We start from the raw sequence: 15,022 nt of genomic DNA, 5'->3' as shown, positions 1-15,022 counted from the left end.
AAATGTCAAGTCCACCCCAGAAAATGTTGATTTGAATAAATAGAGAAAAATCAAACAAGCACAACACTGAAAATTTAATCAAAATCGGATGTAAAATATGAAAGCTATGACATTTTAAAGTTTCGATTATTTTTCACAAAACAGTGATATGCACAACTAAGTGACATGCAAATGAGATAGTCGATGATGTCCCTCACTATTTCTTTTGTTTTTTATTGTTTGAATTATACAATATTTCATTTTTTACAAATTTGACAATAAGGACCGACTTGACTGAACCATATAGTATTAAACAATGCTAATTTCACATTTCAGGGAGGAATTAATCGTTATTTCACTTGGCAATGAGGAGAAAATTCGAATATTTAATATAATAAAATACAAAAGAAATAGTGAGTGGATGACAACATCAGTCTCCTCACGTGCATACAGACCAGGATGTGCATATAACTGTTTTGTAAAATTAAGCGAATTTTTTTTTTTTAAATGTCATGACATTCTTATTTTACATCCGATTTTGATGAAATTTTCAGTGTTATGTTTTCTCTTTCTATTCAAATAAACTTTTTGTTGGAGTGGACTTGTCCTTTAATGAGTAATAACAAAGAAATTGAATACAACTTCGCTGAAAAAAGAAAAGTAAACTCTGCTGATTTTCGTAAAAGGAGGTTTGATTTGAAAATTCTATGATCGTAATTGTCTTTGATTTCTTTATTTTGTGTTGAATTCTTAATAAATAGTAATAACAAATGAAGGGGCATAAACAAAACAATGAGAGGGGATAAAATGAAATTAAAAGAGAGTTAAAAGGATGGAGGAAACGGGGGAGGAAACGAGACGGAGATGTAGGGGGGGGGGCGTTGGTGAAGACCAAGGAGGAGGAGAGATACTTGACACAAGACTTGATGATGAAGATGATATACAACCCTCTTGTTTTCGGTTCTCTTAACAAAGTACAAGGAATTTGATGCCTCTATTTTGCCTGTGGTTGTTGAAATGTCAATATATTGTACGATCGTTTTACACAGTCCTTTCCCCTGTTGAAAAAATGCAAAGAGTTGGGATGCGGAATTGAAATAAATTTGCAGGCGCTGGTCGATATTTTGGAGATAAAGACATTGATTTTAAAATAATGGGAAAATAACTGTAAGTTTGTATTGTACATAACAACTCGTCAAAGACGAGCAGTTCTTGTAACTGAAAAGGCTACCCTGCTAAATAAAACGACAAATAAATAAATAAATATTACAACTGGCATCAATCAAAAGCTGATTTGAGGGCCTCACGAGATAAATAAAAATCTCAATTTTCTCCACCCTTTTCAATTATAGAAAACGGGGAGTGTGTCAAATAATTATAAAGATGTCATATACATGTATCAATTATGGTATTCTCTGGATCTGATCAGCTTACATCAGGGGCGGATCCAGCTTCCGCCAATAGGGGGGCGAAATATTTTTCAGCCCTATTTTCCCCGATCGGCCGCTCAAAGTTGATTTTGGTTTGTTTCTTTGCAGGTGCAGTCTTAATTAAGAGTCACTTCTTAGCTTTATTCTTATAAAACAAAAAAACATAAGTCATAATTTTTGGTGAAATTTCATGTGTTTCGTACTGAAAATAAAACATTCTATGCAATGTTTGTGATCCTGGACAAAATGTGTATGTAACTAGATAATTACTGCGAGCGCGAAGCGCGAGTAGAAATTGTTAGATATACGTTCTGTTCTGATCGAAAAGGGACATGTTAAGGACTGTTTGCAGTTAGCAATGAAGACGATACATAATTATTTCAACAATAAAATGCGAGCGCGAAGCAAGAGCTGAAAACTTTTGACATTTCGACATTTTAAGCACTGACTTTCAAAATGGACATTCTAAGCACTTTTTGAATGGGATAGGTATATAACTAAACAATTGATGCGAGCGCGAAGCGTGAGCGGGAAAAATGAGATTCAAGCCTGAAAATGGGACACTTTATTCATGTTTTGTGAATCATGTAAAGGATGGGTATTTGCAGGTCCTGGGGAGATTTTTTTTTACTGGGGGTGCTGATGTAAATTTGAAAAGAATAAGAAAGAAAAAAAAAAGTTTTTCACTAAAAAATGGAGATCAAATTGGTCCCGAGAAATTTGAAAGGCAAAAGAAAAAGCACCTCCGCTTCCCAGGGTCATGGGTAATTGGGTATATCCCTTTATTAATATTGCGAGCGCGAGCAGAATTTTTTTATTTTTGTGTTTTAGAGAATCTAGACATTCTAAACAGAATAATGAATAAAGATAAATAATGAGAGCGCAAAACGCGAGCCTAAAATAGTTGATCTGAAAAAGGGTCAATTTAAGCACCATTTCAAGCATTTTGTAGGACAATTGTGAAGTGGATGCGGATCGCAAATGATGCGAGTGCGAATCCCGAGATAATATTTTGTTGTTGTCATTTAGACCTAGGACTGGGGCATTCTATTGAAATGTTGTCATCATATGAAAATGATGACATATCTTCCTTAGCGCGAGATGAAACTTGTCGATATTTCATTCTGAAAAGGGAGGCAAGCTAGTTATTAGGAATTCATGAAAATGTTATTATCTTATTTATTAATCTAATAAACCTAATGAGAGCCCAAAATATTTTGATATTAAGGCCTGAAAAATTGACATTTTAAGCACTTTTATATTTATGAATTGGATGCATGAGTTAATACATTTCAAACAAATTTCCAACAATTAATGCGAGCACAAATCACGAGCCGAAATTTTTGATAAACTGTCATGAAAATGGGATTTTAAGAAATTTGTATTAGAATTATTATAGAGGTATACATAACTCACCAATCAAAATGCAAGCGCGTAGCGCTAGCTGATACGTTTTGACAATCAGACCTGAAAAGGGATATTTTGAAAACTATAGAATACACGAATATAATAGGTACTTGACATATCAAATAATGCGAGCGCGTAGCGCGAGATAAAAATTTTGGTATTCAGACCATAAAACGTTCATTTTACAGAGCACTTAAAAAATCAATTTCTAAGTAAACAAAATAATGAAAGCTCGATGTCCGAGCTGAAATATGTTTTGTATATTGACTTCAAATATTTATATTTTAAGCTCCATATCAGCCTATTCAGCAAGATATTAAGCCAATGCGAGCGTGAAGCGCGAGAGTAAGTTTTATATAGTGCCATGAACGATTGCTTTTCTTTATTTTCCAAGTCTTCACCTCACCTTATTTTATTCAATCGTTTTCCTCCTCTTATTTTCCTCTTCTTTTTTCTCCTTTCTTTCGCCTTCTCTCTCTCTTTATTTGTTTTACCACCTCCCCCTTTTTTCCTCCGCCAATGGGGGGAGGGGGGGGGGGGGGGGCTGGATCCGCCTATGTACATCTCTCCCATGCAGTTTGCCTAATTACTCAAGTATTTCCACTTTCACCGACAATTTAGAGTATTAATACGTCTTTTTATCGAAGTATAAGAACTATCGAGGCATTTCTTTCAATCTATAGGAATTAAAGAAAAATAATAAATGTTGCAGAATTTTAGCTAAAACCTACACAAATAGAAATCCATCTGGTTTACTGAAAAGGGAGATGAATTCGATAACATGTTTTTGTGTTCCGGTTTGTTTCTTTTGCCTTTAGCAATACAGACTAATAGATACAAGAAGAAGTATAATTCCAGTGGGCTTCATTACATTAATGTCACGATTAAGCCACACTGGATTGAAAGGAAACACTATCTCTTGCAGAATTTACAAACAATAATCAATCATTATGGGAAAACACCTAAAACGGAAAAGTAAAACAAAACTTTATGAAGTTTTTTTTTATGATGTCTGTCTTCTTAATACTCTTTCCAAGTATTACTGTTACATAAGCCCATACTGTCTTACCAGTCTTTGAGTATACCCCACTGGGCTTCATTTTTAAGAATTGTTGGATCAACTGTAAATGGGGGAAACACCTAAAATGGAAAAGGAAAGTTTCATGCATGTTTTTGAAATGATAATGTTTTTCAATGCCTGTCAGAATATGAAATCTCAAAGAAATCTTCAAATGAAATCTTCAAAAAGTTACGGAGGATTTTTTTCAAAGTCAGAGATACACAATTGAAATTGAAATCGGCATGCTCTCGGTTTCAAAAAGCGAAATCCAATGTCACCTTTAGTGTTTTTCAATGTCTCTCTTGACTTCGACTGAACTGCCTGCACGTCTTCCTATTTTTAGAGGGATGTTTGATTTCCTGTTGTATCGATCATTGATAAATTTATTGTTATTGAGTCACGTAGACTAATTAATATTGATAATAAAACGCTTACTCATTGTATCACACAGACATGACGAAGTTACATGTTCTTCAAGTTGAAATATGATAATATCATAAAAAAGTATTTGAGTATTATAGTATATTACAAAACGCTTACTCATTGTACCACACAAGCATGACGAAGGTTACATGCTCTTCAAGTTCAATAATGACAATATCAGAAAACGGTATTTGAGTATTATAGGTCAATCTCCTAATGGCTAAATTGAGTTAAATGGACCTACTACTCTATAAGAACCTGATATATATTGAACTTCTTCATGAGTTGAATGAAACATTGAACAGAATCCTCGTAGAATGACTTGTGAATATATTTATCATAAGCATGCGAATTTCCGTCTTTTGGCCGTATAACATGTATTCCATTTTATACGAAATAAACCATGAATTGAAGTGAATAGGGTTAATACATTGACAAAATCAAATTTTTCATTTTTTCCCTAATTTAATCGAACTGAACTATATATATGGATGTGTGTCGTATTTCATAAAATTGAGAGGGCAGATTGATGCGAAATTCAGTCTGACAGTGATGTAAGTGCACGTATCGACTTATGAAAATACCACTCGAACAAAAAATTTAATTATGGAATTAACCTTCACCTTTAAGCGCCCCCAGTCTCTCATGCTACCCCAGCATAGTCTATGTCCTTTACAAACTAAATTCACAGACTCTTATAAATATGGAACTTTGTACTTTGGTTCAAGTGATTTCATAAATTATTATCTATAAGAGTCAATAAAATTCACCCCATAGCTTTAGTCTCACAGTATAAATGAGAAAAAAAATCTAGACTCCATGTGTCTTTCGGTTAGCGAACATCCTGAGAAGTACAAGGACTCAGCTGGGACCGCCTACAATATTGTTGAGAAAAAAATAGCGAAAAATGCCTTCGTATAAATACACCTACTTCCATTTTAAAGCCAGGCCAGAAACCTGCCGTCTTCTATTCTTGTTGGCCGGAGTGGAATATGAAAATAATGCCATCGATCACGACAAATACTGGGCTCTGAAAGCCGCTGGAAGTAAGTTCTTTTGGTAGCTTGTATATGCCTATAATCTTGAAGCGCCGTGGTGTAGCGGTTCTGACTCTCGCCTTGTAATCAGAGGGTCGTGTGTTCGAATCCCACCATGGCCTAGCGTCCTTTGGCAAGGCGTCAATCCACAATTTGCCACTCTCCACCCAGGTGTTAAATGGGTACCCGGTAGGATGCGAAAGCCTATGTAGTATGCCTAGCAATTGAGTCTTAGAACTCTTGTTGGAATGCTCCCCAGGGAGTGGAGAAGGTGCATACATCGTATGCGGGCATGCAAGGATCCGATGACCGGGGTAATAATATATCTGTAAAGCGCTTAGAGACGTCGTTCCGATGTGTTAAGCGCTATATAAATGCGGAATATTATTATTATTATTAAGAGCAGTGGCAGCTTTAGTTAAGGGCGTTTTCGGCCCGCGCGCCCAATTATTTGCGATAAATTTTCCTCCTTTTAATGAAAATTGTACATTATTTACTATAAAAAAAGATTTCATAATTATATTTCTTTTACCTGTCATGGCCGAGTGGTCTAAGGCGCCTGGCTATACATGGAAAGTCCGGGGTTCGATCCCCGGCCCGTGAGCAAGGCTCTTTTATTCTGCTTTCAAATAAATGGAAATGCTTTATGCATTATTGGTAACTAGGTGTGCACTTGTTTAACAAAAATATTATTGCATGCCAAAGTTTGCTTCTCAGTCTTTTTGAAGCTCGAATCATCCTTATTGTGTTTGCCAGAGAATTCTAAAAACAAAGTGTTGCTAAAAATAATGATCTGCAGATATTCCGTGCCGCTCCTATTTTTTGAACTTATAGATCTACACCACCGAAATATTTTTTTTTTGAAAAATGAAATGATAACCCTTTTAAGATTAGATATCGGAGATGTTTGCATGTAATAATGAATATCATGGTCGTAAATAAAAGAGAAATTTTATTATCTACTCTAATTTCCATATATTTTCAGAACTTCCCTTGTCCCAGTTGCCTATTCTTGAGACAGAAGGAAAAGTTTTCGTTCAAAGCAGAGCAATCCAGAGATATCTGGCCAGGAAATTTGGTAATTATGTATATATTTTTTTAATAAATCAGATTGCATAAAGCGAAATACACTGTTGGTCATAAAGGTGGAATAAAATATTTTTGAATAAAAATCGACAGTTTTGTTGGTATTTGAAAGGCTACGCGTAGACAAAATGGTAATTGAGTGATTACATAATGTTTCCCCATTACACAGGTGATATTATAACATGAGAAATTTGGATTACGAAATAAATTCTTTTGTTGTAGACTATAAAAGTCTATGCATATGATATTCTGCCCCTTTCCCTGATTTAGCACTGTGTATAAGAAGGTTGCATTTTTTCGAGTTCCTTGTACCGTTTGGAATAAAAATCGGTAGAGACGTTCCCTGGACTATGCTTGGTCCAACGGCAACAGCAACACGCGAGAGAGTGGTAGCACTGCGACAGGAGGGCTACAAGCAGACTGATATCGCAGAAGTCCTAGGGATATCACAGAGTGCAGTCTCTAAGATCCTGAAACGTCAACGTGAGGCGGGGAATGTGCGGCCACGGAAATCTCCAGGACGTCCCAGATTGACCACAAGAAGAGATGATCGCCAACTGTTGAATTTCAGCCGCAGAAACCGGAAATTGCCCAAGAGCCGTCTTCGTCGCTTGTGGAGGAGATTTCATGGGATCAACGTTTCCCGGTCAACCGTTAATCGCAGATTGCTCCAACATGGTTACCGAGCACGACGGTTGACCAAATGTCCACGCCTGTCTGTTCGCCACAGAGTAGCTCGTCTTCTTTGGGCTAGGGAGCACAGAAGGCTTCATCCAGGACATTGGCAACATGTAGTCTTCACGGACGAGAGCCGGTTCATCCTTGACCGAAAGGATGGGAGACAACGAGTTCGTCGATTAGCCGGGGAAAACCTTCGCGATGAATGTATCCACGAGACGACTCAAGGCGGAGGCGGCTCAGTGATGATATGGGCCGGCATCCGTTATGGAGGGAAAATGCCACTGGTGGTTCCGGACGGAAACGTCAACGCCGCCGCCTACAGGGATATCTTGGAGTTCCACTGTCTTCCATATGCAAGACGAGTATATGGGCACAATTTCCGACTGCAGGATGACAACGCTAGACCGCACAGGGCCGCTGCAGTAAGGGAATTCCTGGAGGCAGAGGGCGTCGTACAGTTGCCATGGCCAGCTTGTTCGCCGGATATGAACCCCATAGAGCATGCATGGGATGCCCTCGGCCGAGCCATCAACGACAGAGAGGTCATTCCTCAAAATCTGCAGGAGTTGGCAGATGCTCTGAGGGGAGAATGGGACGATATGCCTGTTGACGTCATCAACAAGCTAGTGGACAGCATGCCACGGCGTCTGTATGCGCTGGTTCGTGCCAGGGGTGGACATACCCGATACTAGTGACTGAGTAAGAACAATGACTCAAGTTTGATGCAAATTTGTCCATTAAATCACAAAAAAGAAGTCATCTGGAAAACTGAGAGAGATTGAAAATAAATATCTCATGATCCTTTAATTTACTGTATATTGTCGTCATTGTTGTTCTATGCTCATGACATCCATCGCTTAGGACATAAACTTGTAAAATATCACCGTCAAACGTGTGTAAAAGGCAGAATAATAAAGTAAAGTGGTTATCATGCACCATAAATGCCATATTCAAATCATGTTGTAATAATTACGCTGTGAAAATTTGGTGAAAAAAAAAAATTCCACCTTTATGACCAACAGTGTAGAATAATAAACATTTTCTGTACCCTAAATCAAAATTACAAATCAATAGTTTGTTTTAATAAATGAAATTTAGGAATAATTCTAATTTAGATTTCTAAATTAAAAAACAAACTTATTTCTTTTTCTGCATGTGTCGTGGTGCGAGTGTGTTCACTTTACATAATTCAAATGACCAATATTGTTCCATAAACATAAGGCCTAAATAATTTTTTTTTTCATCAAAGCTTGTTTACGTCATCATAGATCTGTTATTATTGAAAAAAAGCATAACAGTGATAACGTATGTAAAAATATACCATTTAATTTTTTTTCCAATCATATTTTTTGGGGATACCACAAATTAAGAGAATCTTAATACAAAACAAATATAATAAAAATGTATAACTCTTTTAAATTTCGGTACTTTTGTTTTACGTATACGACTTTTCTTGCTCAGTTATATAGTGTGATCGAATTTCTTTTATTTTCATTGGGGCGGTGGTACAGGGGTCGGAAGGTGAGGGTGACAGCTCCGATTTTTTTTAAGTAGGACTAGTGAATAAATAAAAAAAGAGACGAGAAATACAAGGGGAAAGAAGAAGACGTGGTACAAAGAGAGAGAGAGAGAGAGAAAGAAGAATATACAAAGATCTGAGTCGTGTAACTCTATTATTACCCCTGCTATTAAATTGAGAAAAAGTCATCTTTTAGTACTTTTGTCCCCTCTATTGACATACCCTGCCCTCGCCCCTGTCTTCACGGTGAAACTTTCAAAAACCCACAAAAATGCTAAGGGCTATCAACTATAATAGTGATTCCCTTCTTTCGTAACGTAATACATATTCAGTCTTATGATTTCATTATTCAATTCGCCGAAGGGATATCCTTCCTTAAGTTCGTGTACAGTACATTATAAGAGGTAAAAACCGTGTCGTAATCTCACTTTGCATTTGAAATTATTGCATACTTTAAAAAATTATTCCTTTTCCAAGAAATATCCGTTCCTAATGTAACATTGTAAGCTTAAAAACGTAATATTTCGGAAAATATTGCTTTCATTAACTTATTCATAAATTTCCTAGATTTTGAGGTTCGATTGAAATAATATCCCACATATAAGCATGCCTAAGGACAGCACTCCAAAGGTTATTTTCATGTCTGTCTTGTCATATTTTTCTTTGTTTTGATTGTTTTGGTTTTTTCTGAACTTATCCTCTTAGGAATATGGGTTTTAATACTTATGGAAATCAAAGGTCTGATTTATCCCAAGAAATAGTTGAGTTCGATAAAAAGGCCTAAAACAACAAACAATCATAACATCGAAAATTTCATAAATGGTTGTAATATTGACAATAATAATAATAATAATAATAATAATGATGACGAAGACGACGACGATGATGATGATGATGATGATAATGATAATGATAATAAAAACAATAATAATTATTATTATTATTCAAATTAAAAATCCCGCCATTCAATTTCAATGGAATTAAGAAATAAAAAACAAAATTATTTGTAAAGTTTTGACCTACCTTGAACTATAGGTTTCTATGGAAACGGAATAGAAGACGAACTCTTGATCGACGAGGCCGTTGAGACTGCAGAAGAGATTCTTGACTACGCCATGCCATGGGTCTATCGAGAACTAGATGAGAAAAAGAATGTAGGTTTTACTCTATTTCTTTTAGAGCACAAGGAGAACCCCAAAATCCAAAATTAGACTCTAAATCTAATTGATTTAAAAGTCAATCTTATCTCAATCCTACCCAACCACAATATAACAGACTAATATACTATCTAATGAATTTTGAGAGTATGTTCTGAGCCTAAAATATACATTTCAGCTTATTTCTGTTTCATTTAACATGTTTAATTGTATTTCCTTATAAAAACATAATTGCAGGGAATTATAAAAAGTTATTTTTTTCTTTGTCTTGTGATTTTACTGAAGCGTGAATGAGTTATCACATTTTTGCCCGATATTTTCAAAATGGTAGAATGAAATAACTGATAAATAAAAAACTTACAAGATTGAAAAATAGTATACATATTTAAAATCTACAATGTGTTGCCCAAATTGTCTTAATGTTTTTTCACAACATATGTATTATTAATTTTTTTTTGCAACGGATAAAAATATTTATGTTTATATATGGAATACAATTTGTTTTTGTTTGATGGAAGTGAAATAAATAAATTTGAATTTGATTTTGAATTTGAATCTAGACTTACTATCAGATTTCATGTCTCATTGGCTACTAAAACGTTGATACTGGTATAGGCCATGTTTTTGAATCACAGCTAAAGATACACATTCATTGCTTTAAAAAAACCACGTCACTGCGTTCAAATATAAAAATAGGAAGGAAGCATTTCGAGGCTTAGATGAAAAAGAAGGGTAAAAACGCGTTTTCTTGGCAAATGATCTACTTCTCGAAGTCAGATATATCACTTTCTCACTAACAATTCCTATTTCTATCCACATATTTCTGTATATCATTCAATAACTATATGAACACAGGCCGAGTCGAGAAAAGATTACTGGGAATCCCACGGACCCCGCCTTCTTCCATTTCTAGAGAAGAGATTGGAAGGTAGCACTTCTGGATTCTTTGTAGGAGATGCAGTAAGTAAATAATAAAGTAAATTTGATTTTGGTTGTTGTTGCTATTATGGGACTGCCAGGCAATGATAGACAAAAGTAATTTGGCAGGTTTTCTATTCCATGAGCATTTCACGAATGAAAAGCTTTGCAAACGATTTTCAATTACTTATAGCAAAATGGGATTCTAAGTTTGTTTTGGATGTTACCAAGTATATAATCAGCGATTCTGGTGAATGGAGGGGGTGGGGGCGTGCCCCTTTCAAATTTTTATATAATAGCCTATTATATGGGGAGGGTCATCCCCCCACACGAGGGACCCAAAATCCCATGAAATCGCCGCGCATGCCAAGGGTAATTTTGTTTCTTATCATTCTATTAAAATGTGGCGCAAATGCAGTTGACATGAAAAGTGTTCGATTCGAAATGGTTAAACAAATTACAAAATCCTGAAAATTCGACCTATGGGTGTGCAGTTTGCCCAGGGTCTCTTTATCATGATATTGTTCATTGACTGTACATGTATGCAAACATTATGGTAAAGACATTTTGCTGTATAGTATGAGTTTATCTAGTATCTCACCATGTTTCAAAGTTCAATTCTGAATACCATTGTATGTTACTGTAGTCGATGGTGGAATAATGGAGATGAGTTGGATTTGGCCTGTGGGGAGTCTCTTTCTTTCGCGAGTAGGCCTACACCCTATGTCACATTTTGGAAAATGTCAAGAGGATAAGAGATATGGTGAGAGAGAAATAGAAATGAGGAAAGACAATAGAGGGAGGAATAATGGCGTATGCTTACTGGTAATTTTTAGGAATAGAGCATTATATTCTAACTTTCATTTCCTCGAATATCTGGCCAACTTTGACGATTTAGGCCTATGATGATTAAATTATAAATCTTGAAAACTTGAAAATATCGCCTTTTGGCTCTGTATTTTCTCTTGCTTGATACTGTGTCTGAAACTCATCCCTTTTCAAATTAAGTTACTGGTGAGTATATAAAGAAAGGCATATATCAACAATGTCACTTACTATGGTTACAGATTAGCAAATTAGCACATTGAAAATTTCTTCATAGATTTCAGATACAAAGAAATATGTTTAAAAGCTCTCCTTTTTCATCTTCCAATAGCTGACTGTTGCTGATGTCTCTGTCTTCAATGCCGTTGATATCCTCTACGACTGCGCCCCAGAGGAGCTGGCTCCTTACAAGCACCTTCTGTCACACAGGACGAGGATTGCAAGCAACCCAAAACTTACCAAGTACCTCGGAGAGAGACAGCTAGTCCCGATCAGACAAACTTTCCTTGGCATCCTTGCATTGAAAGAAGAAGAAAAATCCAAATAATTATTAATGTTCGGATGAAAATAAAATTGATATTTTTCATGTTAAAACTATGACGTAAACGCCCCAAGCCTGCATGGTCCTCGGCAGACAGTCCCAGAATGCAATCGTTAAAAATACCCCTCTAAAATAATATCCCTATCTATGCCGGTCATTATTAAGTTTTGATACAACTCCTCTAAATCCTTAAAAACTGATTATACGTCTTGTCGCTCCCATTTTCTCAAAATGCCAAATTGGTTGAAATTTCATGGGAGGGGCTAATTACTTTTTATTAAAGCAAAAATCCGATTAATTTGTGTGTCGCGTGCGGCACGGTTTGCCAAAGTTTGCTCTTTACTATAAAATTTCACAAACAGCTTCTGGCTTTTTTTAAATCTGGTGATTTAAACTCCAGATTTATGAGTCATTATTCCATTACGACTTGTTTTTAAAACGATGCCACCAAGGCAAAAGTGATACAACGCTTCAACAATTTCTTCTATCATGCCTATTGATAATGGTTTCGATATGAAAGTTATTTGTAATGTTTTTTTACATACATGTATATGCCTCCAATACCATAATACCCCCATTGATATTGGCCAACCATACATTTTCGAAATCAACAAATTCAAAGATATCCTGGGAAAACTGGAATCTTTTTCAAAGAATTAAGTATTTTCTACATCATGTCCTCTCATTCAGGAAAAGGGGCATGAATAAATTCCTGTCAGTTATAGAGCTAATACTTCGTCAATCTTTCATCTTAGTATATTCTAGTTTTCCGGAGCTTTCTTGCTTAAGGGGCCAACAGCCCATGAAAGGCTTATTTCCTTTTCCTTCCTCCTTTGGGGCCAGACTTATAAGGAACCTGCAACACCGATGTAACATGCAAATAATCCGATTTATTTGTGTTACAATATGATTATGTTCAGATAAACATTTTATAGCAAATCAATTCACACTTTCAGTTGCAAGGTGCAGTCGATTGTACATTTGTTATTAATTGATAGCTGCAAATTTGCAATTAATAGCACTGGGGGACTTGATTTGGAGGCCTATTATATTGACTTCCAGCCAAGTTCCATTTCCGTGCTACCTAACTAAAAGTGTTACATTCTTGTGAGAACGGGGCCATATCAAAAGATTTCCGCTGAATGTTTGTAAATTAAAAATCTTTATCAAGTTGATTCGAATAAACGCAAATCACTTTTTTGTTTTATGAAAATGCCATTTAATGTTATCCATGCTTATTTGTGCTTATACGCGACGATGACTAGAATATCCCCTCTTTTCGCAATCTTACTTTTTTTTACTCAAACTTTTTTATTTTTTTTAATGTGTTTTATTGAATCAATATAATAATAAAAAACATAAACAAAAATATATCAATGATTCTAACAAGAATAATAATCAACAACAACAACAAAAATAAAACATGACAACGCAATGTAGACGAAAAAGCAACTTATATCCATGTACAGATACACGAATACATATTGACTTTTTTCTGAGCCTGTTTCACATTTATTATCATACTAAGGAAAAAGGGCAAAGGTTTTATTTAATGGAAAGATGACTCTAAATCACACATTACTACAGGAATCTTTGTTTTAAAGAAATCTAAAGCATTCTTAATGACGAATATAGTCATGTTTACGGGTGGTGGAAAATCAACATGCAAAAAAAAAAGACGATAAGCAAAGAAAAAAGGGAAATAATTGAAAGAAAGAAAGAAAAGAAAAAGGAAATGAACAAGAAAATGAAAGAAATAGATAAATGAAAGAAACAACATGATAAATGATAAAAGAATTGTTTGAAAATAAAACTTAAAAGCAAATATGGATATCAGGAAGAGAGAAAATATGTTAAAAAAATAAAATAAAGGAAGAGGAGATAGAAAGAGAGAGAAAGGGGGGGGGGGTATGAAATAATATCTTCTGGCCCGGTATATCTGGAGGAATCACTTTTGGTGTATCAAGTTTTGTTCGATTTCTCTTTTTATTTTCAAACAATATTTCAATATTTGATCAACCATAAACAAACATTTCTCAGAATATGATGAACTCCTTAAATAAAACATGCCATGCTGACGTCACCTTACTTTGTGAAGTATACAAGTCCCGCGCGTCCCGGATACCTTAAGTTGTTCCTCGAGGCATGATTGAACTCATTCTTTATTTTGTTATAGCGCCCTCTTTTTAGGAAGAGGAGTATGGTAAAAGAGCACTTTCAAAGGAGATGGACGATGAAAATGAGAATGAAAGGGAACAACGACACACCTCTGAACTTCGAATTATTAATCATTTATCATTTTATATATAAATCAACCCTTCTCCAGTTGTTACGCTCATACGAAGCAAAGGGTTCCAAACTAAAGAAAACGGGTTATAAATTCCTGTCCATGTAAGAGAAGAAAGGAATATAATGTACCGATATTGCCAGGACTGGTTCAACTGTTGAATTAGAGGTTAAGCTATACACCCATCTTGCACCAAACCTGGCGATAAATGGGGAGGGGTTAAAATTGACAAGACCCCCCCCCCTCAAACCCACACACCCATATTCACCTCCCAAACCTTTTGTTTCCTACACACTTTATCAAGATACACGAATCCACCTTTTTCACTCTACCTTTCTCTGTTTTGGCCATAAACTGATAAGCTTGCCCCGAAGGACAGGTATCACATCACCAAAAACACGCTTAGTATGGATCGCCGCAAAGTAATAGGAACAAAACAATGGCAAACAGATAGAACCCTGGAAGAGAAACAGGATTTAAGATACATCTCGTGCTCCCAGCTTGAGAGTTTCCAGTAGATTCTGATGAGAAACCTAAAATAAAAATAAAAATCGAATAGGGATGAACCACAATTTCCGTGTAATCATGGACCTACTTCTCTGAGTAGCATATAGGTCCATGATGAACACGTGGGAACTCATTAAACTCATTTTTCCCATGATTAAATTCCAG

The 15,022-nt window shown here is 35.6% G+C and overlaps 1 protein-coding gene across 1 annotated transcript; it reads left to right on the top strand.

Annotated features, from left to right (window-relative positions):
- Positions 1-5,024: 5,024 nt before the first annotated feature.
- LOC129281743 (S-crystallin SL11-like) lies at positions 5,025-14,166 on the top strand. Its single transcript, XM_064113073.1, has 5 exons — positions 5,025-5,345; positions 6,322-6,414; positions 9,658-9,776; positions 10,635-10,739; positions 11,854-14,166. The coding sequence occupies exons 1-5, from the start codon at positions 5,207-5,209 to the stop codon at positions 12,067-12,069; spliced, it is 672 nt and encodes a 223-aa protein (XP_063969143.1). The 5' UTR covers positions 5,025-5,206; the 3' UTR covers positions 12,070-14,166.
- Positions 14,167-15,022: the final 856 nt, after the last annotated feature.

This window comes from Lytechinus pictus, chromosome 18 (assembly GCF_037042905.1).
Source record: "Lytechinus pictus isolate F3 Inbred chromosome 18, Lp3.0, whole genome shotgun sequence".
Lineage (NCBI taxonomy): Eukaryota > Metazoa > Echinodermata > Echinoidea > Temnopleuroida > Toxopneustidae > Lytechinus > Lytechinus pictus.
This window is presented reverse-complemented; position numbering and strand designations above follow the sequence as displayed.

Bases quoted from the DNA above. Each gene is read 5' to 3' on its own strand.
- LOC129281743 (XM_064113073.1), top strand. From the start codon at position 5,207: ATGCCTTCGTATAAATACACCTACTTCCATTTTAAAGCCAGGCCAGAA. The intron at 5,346-6,321 runs GTAAGTTCTTTT...ATATATTTTCAG, and splicing joins GGCTCTGAAAGCCGCTGGAA to AACTTCCCTTGTCCCAGTTG. The intron at 10,740-11,853 runs GTAAGTAAATAA...ATCTTCCAATAG, and splicing joins GATTCTTTGTAGGAGATGCA to CTGACTGTTGCTGATGTCTC.